Genomic DNA, 24,669 nt, shown 5'->3' with positions numbered 1-24,669 from the left:
CCAGTTTTAGTAAAAGGCTGGGAGGAATCCATATAAAGCAAGCCTATGTAGTTTTGCAGTGGGGGGAGACGCAGTTGTGTGACTTTGGAAGGTGTGTGTGTGATTCCGGGAGGGAGAAAAGAGGACAGAATCGCTGAGGGGTAGGTAGCAAGCAGGATGACAGTCCTGGGGAATGCAGCAAGGTGGAGGCCAGCACCCACGAGTGTCTGTTGGAGATGGAGACCAGAAAATCGTGGACCTGAGTGAGTCTAGTGTCTGAGCAAGACAGTGGACAGGCTGCCTAGCACAGAAAGTGCAGTCCAATGCCAGGTTCCCAGAAAAGACTTCCGAGGAGCTGGGTGTCTCCCAGGTCCCTGAGTTGTGGATGAGCAGTGTGGGATTCAGTGGGGAAGTCCTGGCACATGAGTCAAGTAGCAGTAGCTATGGCAACAGCACTGAAAGCCAGTTCTCTCTGGTTCAGGTCTCAAGCAGTACACGCAGAGAACCCAGCGTCCACAAGGAGTCACACGGACTTCAGTGAAGCCCCGTGGAGGAGGGCTTGCGTTCTATATTAGGGCTCTTGGTGGCAAGTGACAGAAATCAACTTCAGTAAGCCTAAGCAGGAAAATGATTTTAAAAAGGTGGTGGTGGTCGCAGTGGGGTGGTGGTCGCGGTGGGGTGGTGGTCGCGGTGGGGTGGAAGTGGTCAAGAGTGACATATAAAATGCAGAAATGAGAGTAGGCCTCAGAAAGGGCCTGGAACCAGACATTTAATACGTCAGAACATCCTTCTCTGTGCAGCTTCTGAGTCCTTTCTGCAGATCAGCTTTCTCTTATCTTCATTTCACGTGGCAGAACAAATTTACATGGTGCATTGCAGCCACACATACCGACTGACTGATGGTCTCTCGAGGACCCAAATCCAAGCTTGGGTGAGAGAATGCAAACGCTCAGCTTGTTTCAAGAGTTCACTCCTTGGGGGCGGGTATAGCTCAGTGGTAGAGCACATGCTCAGCATGCACAAGGTCCTGGGTTCAATCCCAGCACCTCTACCTAAAAAAAAAAAAAAGGTTCACTCCTGATCCTGTCAGCTCCTGCTGGGGCAAGAGGGCGTGAAGTGCCCACGTGGCTGCTGGGAGCTGCCCCTGCGAGGATGGTGGGAGGGGATTTCTTAGAGAAGTGGGCGGGAGAAGACGTCCAGGAGATGGCCATCCTGCCACCTGTCTCTGCTGCTGCTCTCAGTGTTGTTCTTGCTGGTCCCACTTTCCTCAGATCCTTACATGGCTGCCCCTCCTCATCATCTATGTCTCAGCTCAAATGTCACCTCCATGGAGACACGATCCCTGACCACACTGGCTACAATAACACCCCTCATCCTCTCCTTACCCCTTCCCGTTCTCTCTCCGGTGTGGGCTGAACTATGTCCCCCGGCCAAAATCCAAATGTTGAAGTCCTAACCCCCAGTACCTCAGAATGTGACTGTATTTGGAGACAAGGTATTTAAAGAAGGAACTGAGTTAAAATTAGATACTTAGGGTAGGCCCTAATCCAACATGACTGATGTCCTTATAAGAAGAGGGAATTTGGATTAAGACACGTGTAGAGGAAAGACCGTGTGAGGCCACAGTGAGAAGGCGGCCGTCTGCAAGCCGCAGAGAGAGGCCTGAGGAGAAACCAATCCTGCCGACACCCTGATCTGACTTCCAGCCTCCACAACTGTGAGAAAATACATTTCTGTTGTTTACGCCATCCAGTCTGTGGTACTTTGTTACAGCAGCCCTAGCAAATGGAATACACTCTCCATCCCTTTCCTTGTTTGATGTTCCTGCAAAGAGACAGCTTAGTTAGTGGTTGATGCACAGACCCTGGCTCCGGGCTCTCTCAACAGTAATGGCAGCAGCTGTGATGGGGCGGTAGGTGTTCTAGAACCCCGTGGATGTAGGGAAGTTGCTGTGGCAGGCTTGGGGGTTCTGGTGGTAGCTAGCGCAGAAGGCAGGCCTGGGGTCAGGCTCCAGGGACAGACAAGGCACGGCCGAGGTGGCCAGGGCGAGGCTGGGCTGGGGAAGGGTCTTCACACCTGCTGGGCCACTGGGGAGACCTTCTCCCTGGTGCTGCTGGCTTCCCCATCCAAGAAGAGTGGGGCTCCTTTCTAAGGAGGTTATGGCCTCCACGGCACCCCTGAGGAGCTCTGGTTAGGGTACAGCGGGGCACCTTGCAAACCAGCATTGGGCATGTCGCCGCCACAGGCCCCCTTTCACTTGTTGACCAGGCTTTGACAAAGCCATCATCTCGCAAGCCTGAGGGCTGGATTTTGCACAATGGTTGAGGCATATATTAGGCCCCCACTAAACGCCTCTGGAATGAAGGGAGTATGTGCAGATAACCAGGACTAGAAACAGCAGACAGGCACAACCATTTGGTTCTGCATCGGGCAATTGCTCTGCTTCACAGGGTATACTGCGCTCCCACAACACCCAGCATCTCTTTCAGTCCCCTGGTCTGCCAGCCACGCGTTCCACATGTTTCCAAGTTCACAGTCCAGTTGTTGACATCAGACAGACCAAATGCCCCAACGCCTGACTCAGCTTCTCACTTGTTACCTGGGAGTATTGACACTCCGTGGACACAGACAGAACTGTCAAGCCTGCCATGGGTTCTCCAGGGTCCAAATGTGAAAACTGGAAAGATCTGTTTGTTTTCTGTTATCAGGCTTCCTGTATTCAGCTGTCTATAAGACTTACTATCTATATACTTCTGTTCATATCTCAAAAGAGCTTCATCTTCTGTCAGACATTCTTCCTTATCTGGCCCTCTGTTGTGCTGGTTTCTGGGTAGTTTCTCATCTCTTTTCTGGCTTGTTCCCAGCTCACTCACACTTTTCATATGTTCATAATTCTCCTATTATCCTCTCTCTACCCTTCCTCTCCAATTCTATTTTTCTATTAAAAATTTGGCTCTGAAAAAAAAATTGGCTCTGTTTTCACCTCCACTTTATTTTTTCTCTTTTCTTTACTCACCCTTGGAGAGTCTCTCTTTGCTCTCTTCTTTACCTGCTCCTTTCCCTGGCTTTGTCACCCAAAAGCTCCCCTCATCCAGATGCCCTCTGGCCCTTGCAGCATGTTGCCAGCTTCCTCAAAGTTCTTCCTCCCACTCCTGCAGAGATGTCTCCCCCAGGGTCCTTGCTTTCATATCAGGGTCTTAAAATCTCTCTAGCAGCTGTTTGAGGGCTAATACTGAGATTGTCTCTTATTTCAAATAGCACAGTGATCTGTACATAGAAGTTACTCAGTGATATTTTTATCGATGTCATTACATTGCTTTTTGTACTTATCTTGGAAGAGTTAATTCAGGCTTTGGGTTGGGTACTATCGAGCCATTTACTGCATATGTACACATGCTATATTCTCAGGCACACCCTGATCATAGCAAAATTCTTTTGTTAGCTTTAAGGGGCATGGATTTGGCACCAAAGAGTGGTGTGTGGGGATGTGCAGTTAAGGAAGTGAAGCCAAAAAGATGTCTGAGCACATGATTAGTGTAAGTGAGCCCACTAAGTAGCGAAGGCATGAGCTTTATCCAGCCCTAAGATGACCCAAAGTTACTGGAAAGAAAAGCAAGAGGGTGACTCATCCCTTGTCTCCATAACAACCACTTTGGCCATTGCTTTTTCTTATTACCAGAGGCTAGTCCTCTAATGGCAGTGATGCCACTCCTGGCCATGTGGCCTCATGACTCAAAGTCTTAAGATTTACAGCATTTTCTTAAGAGATAAAGGCCGTTCCTGTGGGTAACTCCTTTTTAATACTCATAGGTTAGTCATTTACTACAGATAATCCTTTCAAGTAAGTTGACGGCCAGGCTCCCCAGCCACATAGTGAATCATCTCCGGCCCAGAGACTTCTGTGTGTAAGCCTAGAGGGGACAGCAACACAGAACAGTCCAGCCACTAAGGCACTTTCAAGTGTATCCTGAAGGAAGCGAGACACCTTCTCAGTTCTATCAAGTGAGTGCCTTCATGTGCACATTTCCCTCTTACGGTGAAAAACAGGATGAAAGAAACCCCTTTACACAATTGCTGAACTATCTGGTTATTTTAGCGAGCATAAGAATTATTTAGGAACCGGATTATACCTAGTTTTCTCTCTAGTTTACATTAGCCAGTCCCTGCAAGGATTCTCTGCTCAGTGCTTTTCTGGACGAGCTGTAAGAGTCAGGACCTCTGGATTCTGTTCTTAAACATGCAGGAGCTTGTATAAGTAAATCACTTTCCCTGACAGTAAAAGCAAGATGATAATACTTATCTATTTCCTCCAACAAAAAGATAAGACAAAGTTAAAAGGAGACCATACATAATTTGAATTTTCTGTGCAAACTGTACTGAAGGGTTAGCTGATAACTGCTTCATAATGGAGTTGCTTTTGAGGCCAGGTCTATTTATCTGAAACAAGTGGTCAACTTTTAGTTCCCTGAGGAATAGACATTAAAAAGTTTTTTGTTGTTGTTGTTTTGTTTTTTTAATTTGTATTTTACAAACAAATCAATCTATTAATTGAATTCTTCACTCAAATTTTTAATCATTTTTAAGAAGCATTAAATGGTTAACTAGAGGGAAGAGCATTGAGAGTTGTAAAACCATCCACAGGACTCTTCTCCAGTGCCCACACTGTGAATTTATTTACTTAGAAAATATTGAGTGCCTACTATGCCTCTTGGATTCATCAGTGAATAATAAAGCAAAGAACTCTAGAGTCAGGGAGGGAGTGGGAGAAAGGCAGGGGGAACCAGTAGAGACAAAAACACAGTAGACACAAGAAATAAGAAAATTCTATAGCATGCTGGAAATTGATAGAAACTGCAGAAAAAAGAAAAATCAGAGCATCATAAAGGGGTATCAGCAGCATGACGAACTGGGAAACTTTTTTGGGAGTGGTAATCTGCAATTGACTGTTTTTTTTTTTCTTAATGTTTTTAAGACAAGTGGTAAGAAATGTTGTTGCCTGTCTAAAGTTGTGAAGATTCTCCTGGTTTTAAAATTTGTTTGTAGAAGAAGGAAGGTTTTCCATTCAGATAATCTGCATCTAGATTTTGCTTCCTCCTTTTTTTGTGTGTCCAGCTCTGTGTGGTTCTCTGCTTTTTTTTTTTTTTTTGTCTCTCTAGGTTGCGTTTTTTTGTTCTGAGGTATGCATGTGCTTCATGGAATCTGTGAATCCAGTCAAGTGGTATGGATATGCTTGCTGGTTTTTTTTTGTTTTTTTGTTTTTTTTTTTCCGGTGAAAAAATTTTCATATTTTTCATGAGATTTTCAAAGAGGAAGGAGACTGAACAAATTTGAGAATTCTTGTTCTTTTTTTTCATGTCATCTTTGTCTCATCAATACCTCATTTTCCCTGTTCCCTTCACTCCCCTCTTTCTCCTTCCATGATGTGGGTAGGAAATATATCTTTATGAACATAGAAAAACTTTCATTTCTGATCATAACATAAAGGAGAAAAAAAGAGAAATTTTATATATTAAAAAAAAGTTGTAGACTTGTGGTTGCCAGGGGGGTGGAGGGTGGGAAGGGATAGACTGGGATTTCAAAACTGTAGAATAGATAAACAAGATTACACTGTATAGCACAGGGAAATATACACAAAATGTTATGATAACTCACAGAGAAAAAAATGTGACAATGAGTGTGTATATGTCCATGAATGACTGAAAAATTGTGTTGAACACTGGAATTTGACACAACATTGTAAAATGATTATAAATCAATTAAAAAATGTTAAAAAAAAAAGTTGTTTTGCTATGTATTCCTTGGTTTATTTTCTTTAACTATAGGTCTTTAGTTATTTTAAAACAAGCCAAAAAAAAAAAAAACCAAAATAAAACCAACAAAAAGAGCAACAAACCCCTTTTGAATTCCTTTTGATTTTGAAAATAAATATAATAAATGAAATACTCTTTAGGAAATTCCTTTCCAAATGGAAAACATTGTTTAAATATTAAAATAATGAATTATTTTAAAAACATTTAAATTTTACTTAAAGTAGAATATGTATGTGTTCCTAAAATCTTACTAGAACTGGGGAACTTTTGAGTTGTGATTTTAAGTAGAGTAGTAAAATAGTACACTCATAGAGAAGGTGTTATTTGAGCAAAAACTTGAGGGAGGTCAGAGAGTTTGTTAGCAGATAATGGGAGTAGAGAGTTCCAAATACAGGGAACAGCCTGAGCAAGGATGCTAAGTCTGGAGCGAATCTTGTGTACAGGGAGGAATAGTTAAGGGGCCCTTGTGGCCAGGGTGGGGTGAGCCAGGGGAGGGTAACAGAAGGGAGGTCAGACTTAAATTCCAAATGTAAATGTTTGCTTCTCTCAACTTTCTTAGGAGCAATACAGTTTTATATATCGCATATCCTTTGTTCTCTGACATCATAGGATTCCACACTACCAACAGTATCAGGCTACTGGGTCACTTTATGTAATTCCTGAGTTCATTGTAAGGTTGCTGCCCATTGTGAATCATACATTTAAAAAATATTAATGTATCTTATTTTTTAGAATTAGTTATAGACAGATGGATTGAAAGATACAGATTTATATAGCTAAATATATTTGGAGGGGGTTAAAATGTAATTTGGACTTTTTATAAATTTCCATCCTTCAATCACATTGTATCAGAGATTACACCATGATATCACATTTCCATTTTCCACTTTGGTTTACTGAGCCAACTCATTGCCCAAAACATAGAACACGTGAAACTGTATCACCAAGTTACATCACAAGCACCAGCTGGCCAGTTCCAGCCAGGCCTCCTTTGTCCCACTGAGGTTATTTACAGGCTCCCCTTAGTCCTGTTCTTGCAAGAGCAGGGTCCTTCCTGAGCCCCTCCCCTGCTCAGTGTGTCCTCAAAGAGGTGGCCTATGTGGACCACTCTCATGCTAACAAACCAGTATGCCAGCTGCAGCATCTGCCCACCCCTTGGGAAATGCCTACTTGAAGGAACTCCCGGTGACACTGCCAATGGTTCTCCCTGGTGAGAATGCTAATGTCTGTCCCAGAAGTCTGCTCTGGAAATCTGCAAAGAGCCTCAAGCCCCGGGGTGTGTGCAGAACAGGGAAGAACTGCTGCCTCACATCCCAGGGCTGTATTTTGTCACTTGATGCAACTTCTCACAAAGCTTTCACAAGGACAGCTCCATCAGCTTCTGGCCCCGTTCCTCTGTCTCTGGGGTCCAACCCAGAAAATAATTTAGACTGAGATTGGTTCCAACATCCCCTCCCTAGTCCTTTGTCCTTATCCTGCTGTCTAGCACCAAGTCCTTTCCTCCTCTAGCCAAAAGTCCAAAGGCTCCCAGACACAGTCAGGCAAATACAGAGAATTTCTCACATATGTTCTCAGTCACACTCAGAATCCCACTTGAGACAGAAAACTGTCCCTCAGAACTGAGACACTGGACTCAAAAGAGCAAGTCTGCTCCTCTGTTCTCTCAGAGATCATTCCACCATGTGTTCAACTATTCTTTCCTTTTCTGAATGACCCCTTCCAACTTCTAAATCTATCAACTTTTGGTGGCCTGTTGGTGATGGTGTTTTTCCTTCCTCCCTCCCTCCTTCTTTTCTTCCTTCCTCATTCTCCCTTCCTTTATTTCTTCCTTCCTTCCTATATTGCTTTTGTTCTCTGCCCCACTCTTTTGAATTGCAAATATCCTATTTCCAAAGGCAATTTCTTAGACCCTAACATACTTCTAATTTGATCTATGTTGTGATCTTGGTCATAGCTAATTCTCTGTGCCTCAGTTTCTTCATCTTTAAAATGGGGATAAAAATACCTACCCCTCCCATATATGTATGTAAAGCACCAGGTATAATACAAAGCATATAATAAGTGCTTGATGAATAGTAGCTGCTAATATCTGAACTTTGTTTATATATACATAAAAATGAAATATATTTATATATAATGAATATATATACATATATATGAAATGATTGCCACAAGTTACCACATCCATTACCTAACACAGTTACCTTTTTGTGTGTGCATGATGAGAATATTCAAGATCTACTCTCTTAGCAACTTTCAAGTATTGCTAACTATAGTCACATGCTATACATTAGATCACAGAACTTATTCAACTTGTAACTGGAGGTTTGTGCCTTTGACCAGTATCTCCTCATTTTTTCCCCACCCCAGCCTCTGGCAACCACCAAACCATGTTTCCACATTTCTGTTTCTATGAGTTCAAATTTTTAGAATTCATATATAAGTGAGATCATATGGTGTCTGTCTTTCTCTGAATTATTTCACTGAGCATAATGCCCTCAAGTTTCATCCATGTTGTCACAAATGGTAGGATTTCCTTCCTGCCATTTTTATAACTGAATAATATTTCATTATGTGTGTGTATGTGTATAGATACAGATATACAGAAATATATCTCACATTTTCTTTGTCCCATTCATCCACCAATGAACACTTAGATTCTTTCCAGGTCTTGGTTATTATATATAATTCTACAGTGAACATGGAGGGGCAGATATCTCTTCAAGATGGTGACCTAATTTCCTTTGGGTATATACCCAGAAACAGAATTGCTGGGTCATATGATAGTTCTAGTGTTAAATTTTTGAGGAACCCCCATACTGTTTCCACAATGGCTGCACCAATTTACGTTCCCACCACAGGGCATATCCTCTCCATATCCTCTCCAACACTCATCTCTTGTCTTTTTTATAATATCCTCTGCAACACTCATCTCTTGTCTTTTTTATAACAGTGATTCTAACAGGCATGAAGGCATCTCATTGTAGTTTTGATTTGCATTTCCCTGATGATTAGCTATGTTGAGCACATTTTAATGTACCTATTGGCCATTTGTATATCTTCTTTGGAAAAATGTTTATTTGCTTCCTCTTCCCATTTTTTAACTGTTTTTTCCCCCAGCAATTGTGCTGTATGAGTTCCTTACGTATTTTGGATATTAACCTCTTTGTAAATATTTTCTCCAATTCTGTAGGTTGCCTTTTCATTTTGTTGATGGTTTCCTTTGCTGTGTATCAAGCTTTTTAGTTTGATGTATTCCCACTTGTTTACTTTAAGCTTTTATTGCTTGTGTTTTTGTTGTCATACCCAAAAAATCACTGCTAAAACCAATGTCAAGGAGCTTCTTCCCTGTCTTCTTCTAGGAGCTTTACAGTTTCAGGTCATACACTTAGGTCTTTAATCCAGTTCAAATTAATTTTTGTGAATGGTTATCTGAATTTAAAAAAAATTCATCTTATACATCCATAGCTCTATTTCAAAGTTATTACCTACTGAACAAATAGCATCTCTCTTGGAAGCATCACTGTTGTAAACACCTTTCTTAGAGCCATAGATTTATTTTATTTTACTCCTGCCTCTTCCAAACATACGTTTATATTTAACTCTTCCCTCCTTCATCAGGACTCGTTCCAATCTTTGGAAAAAATACAGACTTTCTAGGAAGTGATTCATTATTTCTATCATTCATTCAACAAATCTTTACTAAGAACCCAGTGGGAAGCAACAGCAAAACAATTTAGGGCTCCCAGTCTGCCAGAATAGTCTCAGTCTGTGTACCCATATCACAGTTCAGAACGGGAATGAATACAAGGCCAAGAATACGAAGCATATCACCTAGCATCTCAGAAAACTTGACAGGGCCCTCCCAGTGACCGAAGTCGCTGTGCAATTCTTGGGAAAGCTTTGACGCTGAGAACGGATTTAGGTAAAGTAAATGCAGAAGGGATGAGAATGCCCGCACACGGTTAAAGCAAGCAAGTAAGCAAAACTCCCTAAAGCAGCACACAATGAAGCTTCGCAGACTCTCCCTATCTTGGTCTGAGGAGTTAGCAGGTGAATCTGGAGAGAGGCAGTTGAACGTGGGGACGGGGAACGGTGCGGAGGGGACCGACTGGGCGCTGCGGAGATGGGGGCCGCGAGTCGGGGTCCCACCCGCCACTGCCCGTGGTCATGCGTCTCCTCTGCGCCCTGGAGCCACGGCGCCCGGGTGTCCAGCGGGGCCGGGGACTCGCCCAACCTGGCCCACAGGGAGGGGCCGGGCTGGCAGGAGTGGCGGCCCCGCCCCGGGAGAGGCGGGCCTGGCCGCACGTATTTGAAGCGCGGAGCTACCGCCCGGCCAGGACCTCACCGCCTCTGCCGGAGCCACCCCCGCGGCAAACGAGCGAGTGAGGGCGTCGGTGAGTGTTGTGGGGCGCCGGGACCCGCACGGGCACCCGCCTGCTGGCGGCTCCGGCCGCTGCTCGGTGCGCGGTCCCTCTGGAGGGCTGGGCGGGGGAGGGGGCCTGGCTTCCCGGGGGCAGCGGGCCCCGGGCGCAGACGGCGTGAGGCGGAGCGGAGCGGTGGGCCCAGTTCCAGCCCCGGGTCCGTAGGCTTCGAGCCCTCGAGAGAAGAGTCTGAGACTCGGGGAGAGTTAGCAGTGCTTCACAGAGACTCACCTGCACATCCTCGCGGCGGGCGGGTGTGTCTGCGGACGCCGGGCGGAGCACGGGACACCCTCTGTGGCGACTCAGCCCCGGCCTTGCGCCCTCCCGCCCCCGGCTGCCCAGGGCCCGCCGCGGTGCGTGGTGGGCGGGCGCTCCTCACACCCAGCCCCCACTCCACTCGGGCGGGAGGAACCAGGTGTCCCTGCCACTTCCACAGCGGGCACTGCCGCGGGACTCTGTCCGGCGGCTCCTGCGACCCTTGACTTGGCTGTTGGCCACCTGATCTTGTGTGGGGTGCAAATGAGTTCTGCTACCAGGCCGGCTGCGTCAGGGGCTGCAGCCGCTCTCTGGATGCTGATCCCGCAGAAAATGGTGCTGCCCCAAGCTGAGTGGACATGTGCCCTGCTTGGCAAAGACCGCAGACCCTCAGCTTTTGCAAATCAGTGACTCATCCCTGCCCAGATTTGGGCATTAACGATCTCAGACCTGTGCAGAGGATGGGTGGGGTGTGGCCGAATGTTGGTCCGAGTGTGCAGAGCCCTAGAGGGGGGGGGGGGAGGGTCTTTTAAAACATGTTTGAGGATTTATTCTGGATTGTCAGTTGCTCAAATAAAAGCACTAAAATGCGTCCACTCCGAGAAGTAGGCGCTCAGAGACACGGGGCTTGAGGCTGTGACTTATGCTTCACGCCAGCCCCTTAAAGTTAGCGACTCCTATTCCAGATACTGTGGAATATTTGTAAAGTGACTCCTGGGAGTTGGGTTGCTGGACAATGAGGACGGTTGGACCTCAGTGACCCAGTGTGCTTCTGGGATTCTGGAAAAGGAATGGAAGACAGGCTCTTTTCGTTCTGAAGAAAATGACAGCAATAAAAATTGACTGCTTGGCAAAGAGCATGAGAGAAAATTTTCACCAACTTCCAAAATTCTGATTCATTTGCCTCAAGTTTATAAAGTTTGTCTTTCATACTAGGAAATTGTGTTTCCATATAAGTTAAAGTTCAATAATAAAAATTTATTTTTGCACAGTAGTCTCCTTTTCAGACATTGACTTTGAATCCCTGGAATAGTCTTTCATTCCTTTGATGGCTGTACCTTACCCTTGATCTATGGGATATTGGAGCTGCTTCCTAAATTAATGGTGTTTAGGGGGTTACTCTTAGAGTCCACACTTAGTTTATATTCTGGGGACCAGATTGATGATGGTTCTTGAATGTTTTGAGCTTAGAGATATTAGGAGGCTGCCTCACCAGGTTACCTAGGTAGCAGAAGACGGGGAGTACTGACTGACAGACTGACCCCAAAAGCTAGGTTTTTTTAAATGGGATAGGCAAGAGTCACTCTGTTGAGGGGTCCTTAATCAATGATATTTTACTATGCTGCAAACATGCAGAAGTACTTTATAAAGACTTTTCACTTATTGCTAGTGAGGTCAGAAGGCCAGTATTGGTCTCACTGTAATTTAGATGCTGTTTGCCTAGAACCCTCATTAGCCAGACTTCAAATTTTCTTTTTTTTTTGTACTGGGGATTAAACCCAGGACCTCCATGCAGTCTACCACTGAGCTATATCCTCTGCGCCCAGACTCTAAATCTTAATTGCAACAGAGATCTATGTTCGTTAAGTATAACTTAGAGACTGTTATCTTCAATACCAGCTGGCTTGTAAACATCATGTACCTGAGACTGATCTAAAACATAGCCTCTCTTTCCTGTGATGGTTTGGGACAGAGGCGTCTGCTGAGGACAGCTAGTTAACATTTTGTGTCTGGTGCCTGAACTGGTTCTTCTCATTAAATTCCAAGTGGTAAGCCTGCCAGGGCAGTAATTCCAAATTGCTGCTGACTAAGTATCATGTGTTCTCTCTTGTCTGATGTCCAGCTTTTCCGTAAGGGAAAAAGAAAAATCAGTAACTGAGAGGCACAAAGTAACTTTACCTTCCTTGATGCCGAGGAACTATGATGAGAAAGAAATCCTAGTAAAGGGCCAGTTTCCTTTATTCTAACCCAGCATCACTGAATTTAGCTTTGGTAAGTGGACTTTCCTCAAGCCCTGTTCTGTGTTTCAATAAAGACAGGAAGTAGACCGCCTCTCCTGTGTTCTTTGGAAAGGAGTGTGGGCAGTGCTTGGGGTTCTGAGAAATTATGTTCATGATCTACTTCCCTTACAGCTTGTGTAAATGTTGGGGCCGTTTGTGGGCAGAAATTTCAGAAGTGCTCCTGAGAACCTGGGCAACTAGATTAATTGCTAGGTGGGCCTAGAATAGCACACTGCAGTGGATAGCCACTCTTTATTAAAGGGAAAAGCTGCAATTAGCAGCCAATTAAATTGGTCTGCATTCTGACTCATGTTTAAATTCCTTATTCCAAAGCAACACTGAACTACTTCCTGTAGGTTTTTCCAAATGTGAAAATTCAGATAGTATTTCCTCTATGTTTTTGTGTGTCTTTGATGTAGTATTTCTCCTCTGGATCTTCAAAATTCTCTGATTCTGGGAATGTCAGGATGGAGTTCACATACCTATAGTATCTGTAGAGTGGGAAGATTTTTTTTTTTTTTTACATTTGATTCTTTCTCTCCTTATAAACTACTCATCTTAAAAAAAAAGAAATTTTTCAGGCAAATAAGGAAGATATTTACCCAAATAGATGTTTTTTGTTGCCTTTTCGTTCTTCTTTTTAAGTTCTAACATCTCTAACATCAGAGATTTGATGGTTTGCAGTTGGCATAATCAAAACAATGCAATGCACACCCAGTTTTTGGAAAACTACGCTTTATCAGTTTAATTGTGTTTATAATTAACAAAGTGACTGTGCAAAATGGCATCCTTGTGTTCAGTATCACTGCACGCTGAATGAGTCATCCAGCTGGTTTTCTGGTAAAAAGATGATCTCTTTTTTAATTTGTTTACAAATTCAGCATGTTATGCACTTCTGAGTGAATAAGCCAGAGAATTAATTTCTAAATGAGCTGATTACACTTTCAAAGCACTAAACTTTAAAATTTCAAAGTGTGAGTTTTGGGGGAGGGTATAGCTCAAGTGGTAGAGTGCATGCTTAGCATGCATGAGGTCTGGGTTCAATCCCTAGTACCTCCATTGAAAAACAAGTTAAATAAATAAACATAATTACCTCCCCCCTGGGAAAATTAAAAAAAAAAAAGGGTGAGGTTTTATACTGGTGTAAAATAGTCCTGAATTAGGAGTCAGGATGCTTGGACCCTGGTCCTTGGCCTGCCAATGACAGAACGGCTTTGGGTCACTGCATTAGCTCTCTGAGCCTGTTTCCTCACCTCTAAAGTGAGGATATTAATTTTCCCCTGTCAGTCTCATAAGATTATTATCAGAATCAAAATAGGTAAGGTGCAAAAGTGCTTTGTAAACTGAAAAGCACCACACAAATGCAGGGTGGTGTTATTCTAATGGGCTTGTCTAATGTGTCACAACACAATCCAAACTGTCATCCTTGGTGTTATGTGAAACACAGTGGAAATAAAGTGAAATCTGCTTTGTTTCTCAAATTGTTTTGGTCGGTTTGGAAAATAAACTGAATATGGTTGAACAGAGACTTTGAAAAAAATAAATGTTAAATTTTGGAAATGCTGTCTTTGTGTGAGTTTCTGGTTGTAATTAGCCTTTAAAGACATCTAACTTTATTTGGAGTTATGTTGATAAGACATGTTACAAGGCCAATGGTACAGATGTAGCTAGTTTTACCAATTGAAACTACTTTTCTATTTTTTTATTGACCTGCATTTGTACATGTGTGTGGGGATACACATGCTAATCAGCCTAGGCCAGTGGTTCTCAGACCAGGCACAATTTTGCCTTCTTCCACTTCCCCCCAAGGATATTTGGCAATGTCTTAAAACATTTTGGGCTGTCATAATGGAGTAGGGGGTTGCTACTGGCATCTTACAGGGGTTTTTTTTGTTTTGTTTTTTGTTTTTTAGTTAATGGAGGTACTGGGAATTGAACCCAGGACCTCATGCATGCTAAACACACACTCTACCACTGAGCTATACCCTCCCCACTGGCATCTTATGTTTTGAAGCCAGGGTTGCTGCTGAATATCCTGCAGTTCACAGGACAGCCCCTCACTGTAAAGTATCCCACCTGAAATGTCAGTGGTGCTGAGGTTGGGAATAAGCCCCTCCACAATGGGGATGTTTAAAAGAAGTCAAAACTCAAAGTTACTGCTGAGTCTTGGGTATGTTGCCCAGGAGTGGAAGAACAATTTGTATAATCAAAGGAACTGAGCTTTCTGCCCACTGTGAAGTTTAAGATTGTTTCTTTCTTACTGGCATCTAAAATGAGCAGCTTTGTTTTCTTGACTTAAGAAATGTCCTTTCTTTCCCTTTTCTGTAACAACTCATTAGTTTCACCCGCAGTAGCAGCACAATTTTCTAGGCAGTGGCGGGCTTTTGGGGAAGGAAGCACAGAGGAGCACCCAATGCTGGCTTTAAGAGTTCGACTGCTCTAGGAAATATTGTGACTATTCACCCTGGGAAAGTCACTGTGACTTCCCAAACAAATGGCCATCATTTTTCTACATTGGAAGATGGACACAGTGGTAACAATGGGAACTTAAGTGTTCCCAAATATGTTTGAGAATGCCCAGATTTAAAAAAGATGTGCAAAAAATTTATTGGAAGGTAATATTTAACTGTGATATAAATAACAGCAGAGTAGGATAAAATATCTGTTGTGTAAGTGAAGCACACGTTAAGTTCTAGGAGGAGCTCTGCCTGTTTTTGTTTGTTTTACAAAAGAATGAAATATTTTACATTTTTAGGATCTGTCAAGCAGCTACCATTTATTGGATCCCTTGGGGCAATGTCATTTCCTAAAATAACTGAGTAAATATCACAAGTAGGCGACTCAAGGAAAAAGAGCTTCTGACTATTTAAGGTCCAGGTCGTTTTGTCCATAGCACAGGTGATGCTGAGCTGAGAAAACTCACCAGGCCTGAGGAGTTGGAGCTGCCCTCCTCCCCTCACTGCCAGAGCATCTGCACCAGGAGCAGGTGTAAGACTTCGTGTTGGGTGAGGAACCTGGCACAGGGGAAGGAGCAGGAGAAGCAGGAGTGATGTCTCAGGGCCACCCTTTGAGACAGCTTTGGGCAAGGCCAACCTTCTTTGGCAGCATCCTACCCAAGAATGTTTTCCTCCCCATTGTCTGACTTTTTCTTTTTTTTAACTTACACTGCCAGAGATTTCATTTGGAATGACAAGTAACTTAAAAAAAAAAAAAAGAACCAGCAAGCATCATCTTGTGATCTTGTGCCCGTCTTTCTTTTTTATTGCTCCACATCCCAATCTCACCTTTCCTTTAAGGCTTAGCTCAAACAGCACTGTCCCTTCCCCTTTAGAAGTGATCTTTCCGGTTATGGCTTCCCAGGGCAGGCAGTCCAGCTCACAGTGTCCATCACTTGTCATTTCTCCTAGTGTGGACCCTTTGACCACACATCTTGGCTGATTCCATCTTCAAACCCAGACCCGAGCCTGAAAGATGCCTGGCCCAGAGCAGGCAAATGAAGGAATAAATAATAGGCAGCAGCTGTGTCGGGGGTGGGGTTGGGGCATTGTTTTTTAACTCTGCTTTCCTTCTAAAACCCTAAGAGGGCATGGGGCTGTTAGTGGGAACCCGAGGGGAGGTGGGTGATATTAACACACTAGCACTTTTTGTAATGTGATGGAAGAAGATTACAGGAAGGAAGATGAAGGAGGACCAAAGACAAACCAGGACCGTTGACATTTGTTACCGAGGAAAGGGGCAGAACGTTTTTCTCCCCACTCCCACCTGCGCTGTATGGCCTGTTACTCCCAGGAATCAGGACACAGACTAGCATGATTAGTTTAAAGTTATGAGTTAAATAGGATGTAGGGCATGGTGATCTAGGTGGAGTGCATCCCTGGCCTTTGATGAGACACTCTGTGGTTCCCCACTATTGACTTAGGTGCATTTTATAGAGACTGGCTTATGTTAGAAGAATGCCTGTAGATTGACTAGAGCTGCAGAATAAGCTGTTTGGGATGTTAAATTCATACAGAAACCAGTGAAATCTTGTAAGATAACCTATGTATTTTTTTTCTCCTTTCAGGAAAATGGCAGACAGTTTTTCGGTAAGTGTTTTATATGTTTTCCTACCCTAATGTATATACATTCATGTAGGTTGAGTTTTTTTTTTTTATTAATAAACTTTATTCTTTTAGAGCAGTTTCAGGTTCACAACAGAACTGAATAGAAAGTACAGAGTTCCCACATAGCCCTCCATACCCACACATATATACTCCCCTACCCTAGGTTGAGGTTTTTTTAACCACCAGACTTTCCCTTCTAACCTTCCCACCATGTGGCTTCCTCTGCCTCACCTGTCCATTGAGGGCTTGTTAGCTGGAGTCTTGTTTTTCCAGCAACAGACTTGGGAGGAAAGCAAGGCACGCAGAGGCCTGGGACTCACTAACAGTAACCCTTTACCAAGAGGCCTAGGACAGAAGTGGGTGGATTCCACCGGCAGGCACTGAGAAATAACTGAGCAACAACAGGAAGTGTGGTGCAGTCTGAGTGTTCTGATTTTTTTTTAATTAAAAAAATTTTTTAATTTAAGTATAGTCAGTTACGGAGTGCTGGTTTTTTTTTTTAAATCCTGTAGTACCCTCTACCCCTCCTCCCTTCCCAAATGCTGGAAAAAGCAGCAGCCAAAATAAATTCCTATTAGTATGCATATGTGTTCCCAAATTCCTTAACAGAATGACTCACACCACACCCAGCCATGAACTCCAGTTTTGTCTTCTCTAAAACCAGTTTGGTGTTCATCATCAGGCCCTCTGTTTCTCTCTCCCCTTCCCCAGACCCCATGGGCTCCCTTCATAGCCTCACTCTGTTGCCCCAATACCAGGTCTGGGGTTTGGGTTCCTGTTGTATCAAAGGATCAGACCGTCCCGGGAGATAATGTTCAATCAACGCAGATGTCTTCTATGCACCACCTAGCACTCTGCAAAAGAAATACTGTAGCAGAGAAAATGGGGAGGGAGAAGGTAGAGTCTCTTCCTGGAGAGAAAGGACACAAGCGCCTTGCAGTCTAGAAAGAGCCTTCCCAAATGCTGCTGCCTCATCTGTTTATCACAACAATTCATGAAATAGATCATTTACCCCGTTTTACAAACAATAACACTAAGTCCAGTACAGGTAACAAGATGGCTCCGAGAGTTTGGAGCTCTTGATGGATGGTACTCGGTTTCAAACCAAATCTTCTGACTCCGCATCCCAGGCGCCTCCCGCTGGACACGGCAGCCTCCTTGATACTAGCCTGGATGGCACTGAATGGTGGATTCCCTGTTGCACCTGACGGGCAGTAGACAGCCAGCGAAGAGAGGGCCAAGGCGAGCAGGGCCAGCTTGCTGGAACGTTTGCAGCCCAAGAGCATCCTGATTTTTGTGATTGTTTTTCTCATGTCAGTTAGAAAGTATGTGCATTTACATGGAGGACTTAAGCAAATTATGAAAGTGCAACCCTTAATGATCTGAGATGACGGGAGGCTAGAATAAAGTGATAAAGCAAGCATAATCTCAAAGTCTAATTTTACTCTTAGGAACTCAAAACTAATAGATGGAAAATTTTTTATTGATATGAATTTCATATCTTCACCATATCCCTCTACTTCTTAGAGCACATATTCCTTTTTACCTGAAAATTCTGTTTTTCTGGATGTTTTTCATCCTATAATTGTTTCTGTCTTTCTCTCCAGCTTAACGATGCCTTATCTGGGTCTGGAAACCCAAACCCTCAAGGATGGCCTGGTCCATGGGGAAATCAGCCTGGGGCAGGAGGCTACCCAGGAGCTTCCCATCCTGGGGCCTACCCTGGCCAGGCACCTCCAGGCACCTATCCTGGGGCCTACCCTGGCCAGGCACCTCCTGGGGCCTACCCTGGTCAAGCACCTCCAGGGCCCTACCCTGGCCCAACAGCACCTGGTTATCCTGGACCAACTGTACCAGGAGCCTACCCAGGGCAACCTGGTGGGTCTGGGGCCTACCCACCTTCTGGACAGCCAAGTGCTCCTGGAGCCTACCCTGCGGCCAGCCCCTTTGGCATCCCTTCTGGACCACTGGTAAGATGCAGCCAGCCAATCATTTCATATACTTGATTGTGATATTGGGATGAAGCTAATGAAGAATGTAGCATCTGTCTGGAGCGGTGATGCCATCACTTTGCAGTGTTCTGGCTGGGAGCTGGCTCTGGGCACTGACCTGCAGAGGGCTTCAGGGAGACCTGAAGCTTTAAACTCTCTGCTTTAGGGCCACTTTGCAAGGGCCAGCTACAGTGTCTGTTGGTCCAATAGAAAAAATAATTGTTCGTGTTGAGTTTAGTATGTGTGCTTTAGTATAAAGAGAAGCTCATGCATCTTTTGAAGGCATCTGTAAAGCAGCTTTAATATACATCAAGTTAAGATCACAGTAATGGGGGAAGTTTGGGTTGTTATTATCATTAATAAACATTGAGTATATGACATGTGCCAGCTGTGTGCTTCTGTAGGGATGATGATCTCATTTAACCCCATAACTACCCTGTAAGACACTGTTACTCTCCCCACTTTACAAATGAGGAAATGGGCAATAGAGAGTTATACAAGCTGCCTGTGGTTATAGAAGGAGCCTTTGGGGAACCAAGGTAATCTGGTTTTGAAAAACATTCTAAAGATAATTTTGTGATCCAAGGATTGAATTTTCATTTATATTAAAACTCATTTTAAAAAATGAACTCTAAGCATAAAACCTAACTCTGTGGGGCTCCAGACATCTCAGACACGGATCCCTCCCTTCCAAGTAGTCTAATTGGAGGAAAAGATACAGATCTGAGGGGAGAGTCCAAAAGCAGCATGGGGTCAGTCCCTTTCAGGACTATGGCGGCACAGGTAGCATCTGATCTGTTTTTGGGTCAGCTTGGGGAGCGCACAGAGAGGGCATTTAGAGCATGGGAGGCATTGAGTGGGCTGGGACCACGGACAGGTAGTCAGCTGAGACAGAGTGGGACATGGGGGCTGTGGAAGGGAAGAGGTGGATGGGAGAGAGATTGCAGAGGAAGAACCCCAGGATCTGGTGGCTAGGTCTTAGGAGTCAGAGATGACTCTTCAAGGCTGGACGACTAGAGCACCAGTCAAGGGTCAGCCCAAAGCGGAAACTCATTGTGGGGCGGGTAGGGGAGACAACCGCAGTTCACACCTGTCAAGATTTGCAGCACCAGGAGCAAAGCCAGACTAGAGGAAGCCCAGGACTAGTACAGATCAGGGCTAGAGAGAAAAGACTTGGGTGATGGTTGAACCCAGAGGGAAAAAATTATGAAGGAAAAATAGAAGAGGCCAAAGACAGAGCAAATGGGACTATTTATAGCACCTTGAACATAGATGGTCAGTAAATATTTGTGGAATGAACTGGGGAATATATTAACTGGAAAGTGTCCATTCCACAAACAGTGAGTACCTGCCACATTCAAAGCACTTCATTGGGCCCATGTGAGTGGAACATATGAGACTTCAGAAGCCCAGGAAGAGACATGATGCCTGCCCTCAGGGAGCAGAACAACCATGATGAAGCATGTTACGTGACAAGGACCTTAAGAGTGGCACAAAAATGTTACTGTTCATTGCAAGGTCTGGCTTAAGCCATTTCAGAAAATAGGCTAAGTGGATGAGTTGTAGATTGGGATGGCCCTCCTCATGAGACAGACAGTGCTCTAAAAGAGAACGTGGTCCATCTTTGGCACCAGTGAACTGATGGTCTTATCCTCAATTAATCGTTGTGGTTGTGTAGAGAGCTTTCTCTCTTCAGTCCCTGGGCAAGGCCTGAGCCTGGAAAGATGGCTGACAGCAGGGTTATATGTTATTCACATAATAAATAGTGGTTGAACTTTACCATCTTTTCTTTCTTGCCCTAAGAAAACATGACTCTTTATTGATATGTATTTTTTATTCCCAGAATGTGCCTTATGACCTGCCTTTGCCTGGGGGAGTCATGCCTCGCATGCTGATAACAATTCTGGGCACAGTAAAGCCCAATGCAAACAGGTAAAGAGCAAAAGTAGCACGTCTAACATATTTGGTGATTGATTTTGGAATAAAGGGTGATTTCTTTTGAATTTTAGCAAATTTTTTAAATTACACATTTAGAATCTTAGCTGTACCGTACGTAGTTTGGGATTTTCCCATAAATCAATACACACTCCCACCAAGAAGACAAGGTTTCCCTCACTAAATCTTGTTTTTCTCCCAGAACCAGAATAAAATGGAGTTCTACTTTGTGGGGACAAGGAGAAAGAGCAGAAAAACCTATCCTGTGGCCCTTCCTGGCAGGGAAAGCCTTAGAATTAAAGGAAAGCAGAGCCTTTGTAATGTAATGTTTGGCCATCCCTCCACCTGTGAGCCATATATTGTCTAAAAAACAAAGCCCATCAAAAATTAGGGTCAAAGAGATGTCGACTGAGACTGTGGCAGATCAAAACCAATTTCGGTTGAAATGATTAAGTAGTGAACTGAAAATATTATTACTTTGTCCTGCAAAATCTACATGAGGAATTACACGAAGGAAAAGAATCCTTGAGGTGTTAGGGATGACAATTATCTTCCTTTTCACTGCTGAGAAAATACAACCCATTGGTTATTTAGTCAAATACAATTCCTACTGCCATTTGACTATATTGGTCCTTTCCCTGTGAATTTAATCATTGGTGGTTGTGTGTGTCTGTTACTGGGTGAATGAAAATACCCGAAGAATCACTGTTAGTATGTCTAGAGTGCACACCTTGCTTTAAAACAAGAGCACCAGCTGCTTCCGATATTAGTGCTCAGTGGAGCACACTTTGAGAAACTGATGGGTTGGGTCAGTACTTCAACAACCAGAGGACTTGTGTTTGTATTAACATCCAAGGAGAAGAAACAGGGTTAAAAAGTTAATTACACTTCACATCATGGAATATTTAACACATTTATTATTATGACTCTACAACTTAGCAACAGGATACTGAACATTACATTATCTCATTCTTGCTGTTTTAGGACTAGGCTTTTCATTAACTATGAGGAAGCCATGTATTTGATAGCATTTTTTTATGTTGTAGGCTTACCTTTAACAGGGATTAAAAGTAACCTGGCAGGGCAGGAAAGAAGTAGCCATTATTACTGTCAGGTATAAAGTGCCCTCAAAGTGGCCCCAAACCTCTACAAGGAAACCTTGACCGTTTTCATGAGTAGAGGTGGTAAAGAGGGAATTACAGCTGAATGGAAGGATATGACCAAAGACAAGAAGGCCAAAATACTCAGTACTTATTGTCATTTACCTTTAGATACTGTGGTAGTACATTGCATACAGTAGTTCCCCCTTACCTGAGGTTTTGCTTTCTGCAGTTTCAGCTACCTGAGGTCAACTGCAGTCTGAAAATATTAAAGGAAAACTTCCAGAAACAATTCATAAATTTTAAATTGCCACCATTCTGAGTAACGTGATGAAATTCATGCGGTCCAGCCCTGTCCTGCCCAGGACGTGAAATCATCCCCTTTGTCCAGCGTATTGTGCCCATTAGTCCCTTAGTAGCCCTCTTGGCTATCAGACCCACTGCTGTGGTATCGCAGTGCTTGTGTCCCAGTAACTCTTACTTTACTTAACAGTGGCCCCAAAGAGCAAGAGTAGTGATGTGGGCAATTCAGACATGCCAAAGAAAAGCTGTAAAGGGCTTCTTTTAAGTGAAAAGGGGAAAAAGTTCTTGACTTAGTAAGAAAAGAAAAAATTGTGTGCTGAGGTTGCTGAGATCTACAGTAAGTACAAATATTCTATCCATGAAATTGTGAGGAATAAAAAAGGAACTCGTGCTAATTTTTGTTTGTTTGTTTGTTTTTTTGCTGTCATACCTCAAACTGCAAAAGTTACAGCCCCAGTGCATGTTAAGTGCTTGGTTAAGGTGGAAAAGGCATTAAATCTGTACTGTAAGATATTTTGACAGAGAGACCACATTCACATGACTTTTATAACAGAACATTGTTATAATTGTTTTCTTTTGTTATTAATTGTTAATCTCTTACAGTGCCTAATTTATAAATTAAACTTTATCTTAAGTATGTATGTATAGGAAAACAATGAGTGTGTATATATGTAGTTCAGTACTATGCTTGGTTTCAGGCATTCAGTGGGGGTCTTGGAACGTATGCCCTGCGTGTAAGAGTGGGCTATTGTACTTGGTCCAGTATACTTTCCAGTTTGAACCCGTTCTCTGGTTTATTTGCTTTCTGTTTAGAAAATTTTCCTGTATTTTATAAAATGATTGCTCTTTAGAAAATTATATGTTCTTTATCTGATACAAATGTACAACTTGAATAATTTTACTAACTCTGCTCTTTGGTTTAAAACAGGCTTGCTTTAGATTTCAAGAGAGGGAATGATGTTGCCTTCCACTTTAACCCACGCTTCAATGAGGACAACAGGAGAGTCATTGTTTGCAATACAAAGCTGGATAATCAGTGGGGAAAGGAAGAAAGACAGATGGTTTTCCCATTTGAAAGTGGTAAACCATTCAAAGTAAGTTATTGCTACTATTATATATTGATAATGTGTATTTCTCATGGGGAATCACCCTGAAAATACCATGCACTTGAAATGAATTTTTATCAGCTGTCCTGGGACACCTAATAGTACATCTGTTCCCCATCGCAGAGGACCAGTGTCAGAAATAGTAGCACACTCCCCAACTCCATTCAGGCACCTCACCATCATCCCTGTTACCACCCTGAGTTTAAGCTTTTCTGAAAATGAGAAAACTAACATCTTTAATAAAACAGGCAGAAAGTCTTTATGGTACAGTTGGGCTGAGACTTAATTCCTTAAAACAACATAGTTAGCATGGCAATCAAAACTAAATTTTTTTTTAAATTCTAAAGCTAACACATTGACTATAAACCAAAAAAATAAATAAATAAACACATGCTTGTTTTAAGAAAAGAAAAATTTGTAGATTTTTCAACTAACTTGAAAAGTCCTCTGTCTTTTACCCTCTCCTCTAGCCTCACAAAGGTTGCAACCTGAATATCTTTCCAGTATTTTCTATGACAAGCAGCACACTTACTATTTTTAAGCACTGCTTCAATAAGTATTTATTAGGTCCACAGGGTCAGGTTAGGGTTGACTGTAGAGTATGCAATAAAAAAGCTAGACTGTAAGCTCCTTAGGGGCAGGGCTAACAAGGACCATGCTCTACATTTGCTGGCCATCTTTCCTTAGCAGAACATTGGCACCGAATACTACTTCATTGTTTAGATATGTGATAATTCAACCAGTACCCTCTTGATGAAAATTTGGAGTATGGAAATATTCCAAACAAATAAAAGGTTTGGAAGGTTTTATTTATTTTACTAAAATACTGTGATAATTGTCCTTATCTTTGCTTCCTAGGAGAATAATTGTATTCAAAGAATATACATGCTTAAAATTTAGATAAAGGTATTGCCAAAGTGCTGCTTCCAAAAGGATGCAGGGAATTAACACATCCACTAAACATTGGGAGAGTATGTTTCCCCTGCTCTTGCCAAAACTGGTTATTATCAGTCTTCACATTTGCCACTCTAAGTAGAGAATTCCTACTTTAGCATTTATTTTTATTTTTACCTTCAGGTGTTTGAGGCCATACAAAAACTTAAGTTTTAGGTAGACAAACTATTCATCCTTTCCTTTGTGGCTTCAATTATATATTCTTCTAACAATTTTATAATTTTGTTTTGTTTAAATCTTTGAATAATTTGGATTTTATTTTTGCTGTAAAGTTATTTTTTCTGACTTTAATCAGTTCACAAATGATCATAAAAGTGTAATGATGACATCCTGAGATCGAGCCAGAATGGTTTGGAACTGAATAGGCATTTCTAACAGTTTTGTGTACATGCCATTTCAGATACAAGTCCTGGTTGAACCTGACCACTTCAAGGTTGCAGTCAATGATGCTCATTTGTTGCAGTACAATCATCGGATGAAAAATCTCAGGGAAATCACTAAACTGGGAATTTCTGGTGACATCAATCTCACCAGCGCTTCACACACTATGATATAATCTTAAAGGAGCAGATACTTTTTTAAAAAATGAAATTTAATGTAAACCTTACACATTTAAAAGTTTCACATTCATTATGAGTGAAAAATCTTACCTTTATTCATCAAATGTTCTTCTTGTAAATCATCCATTTAATAAATATTCTAAGAGTTA

The 24,669-nt window shown here is 42.8% G+C and overlaps 1 protein-coding gene and 1 long non-coding RNA gene across 2 annotated transcripts; one reads left to right on the top strand and one right to left on the bottom strand.

The window, feature by feature from the left end:
• Window positions 1–711: 711 nt before the first annotated feature.
• LOC141577912 (uncharacterized) lies at window positions 712–10,581 on the bottom strand. Its single transcript, XR_012507524.1, has 2 exons — window positions 10,445–10,581; window positions 712–1,031 (listed from the first exon to the last, which is right to left on the bottom strand). It is a non-coding gene; the product is annotated as an uncharacterized LOC141577912 (long non-coding RNA).
• On the top strand, window positions 10,073–24,669 carry LGALS3 (galectin 3). The gene is made up of 6 exons (XM_074365497.1): window positions 10,073–10,186; window positions 16,532–16,553; window positions 18,179–18,541; window positions 20,406–20,494; window positions 22,829–22,994; window positions 24,361–24,669. The coding sequence occupies exons 2-6, from the start codon at window positions 16,536–16,538 to the stop codon at window positions 24,514–24,516; spliced, it is 792 nt and encodes a 263-aa protein (XP_074221598.1). The 5' UTR covers window positions 10,073–10,186; window positions 16,532–16,535; the 3' UTR covers window positions 24,517–24,669.

The sequence above is a fragment of the Camelus bactrianus genome, chromosome 6, assembly GCF_048773025.1.
Source record: "Camelus bactrianus isolate YW-2024 breed Bactrian camel chromosome 6, ASM4877302v1, whole genome shotgun sequence".
In the NCBI taxonomy this organism is placed as follows: Eukaryota; Metazoa; Chordata; class Mammalia; order Artiodactyla; family Camelidae; genus Camelus; species Camelus bactrianus.
This window is presented reverse-complemented; position numbering and strand designations above follow the sequence as displayed.

Excerpts from the sequence above, each read along its gene's own strand:
- LGALS3 (XM_074365497.1), top strand. Across the intron at positions 18,542-20,405 it reads GCATCCCTTCTGGACCACTG|AATGTGCCTTATGACCTGCC; the intron begins GTAAGATGCAGC and ends TTTTATTCCCAG. Across the intron at positions 22,995-24,360 it reads AAAGTGGTAAACCATTCAAA|ATACAAGTCCTGGTTGAACC; the intron begins GTAAGTTATTGC and ends ATGCCATTTCAG.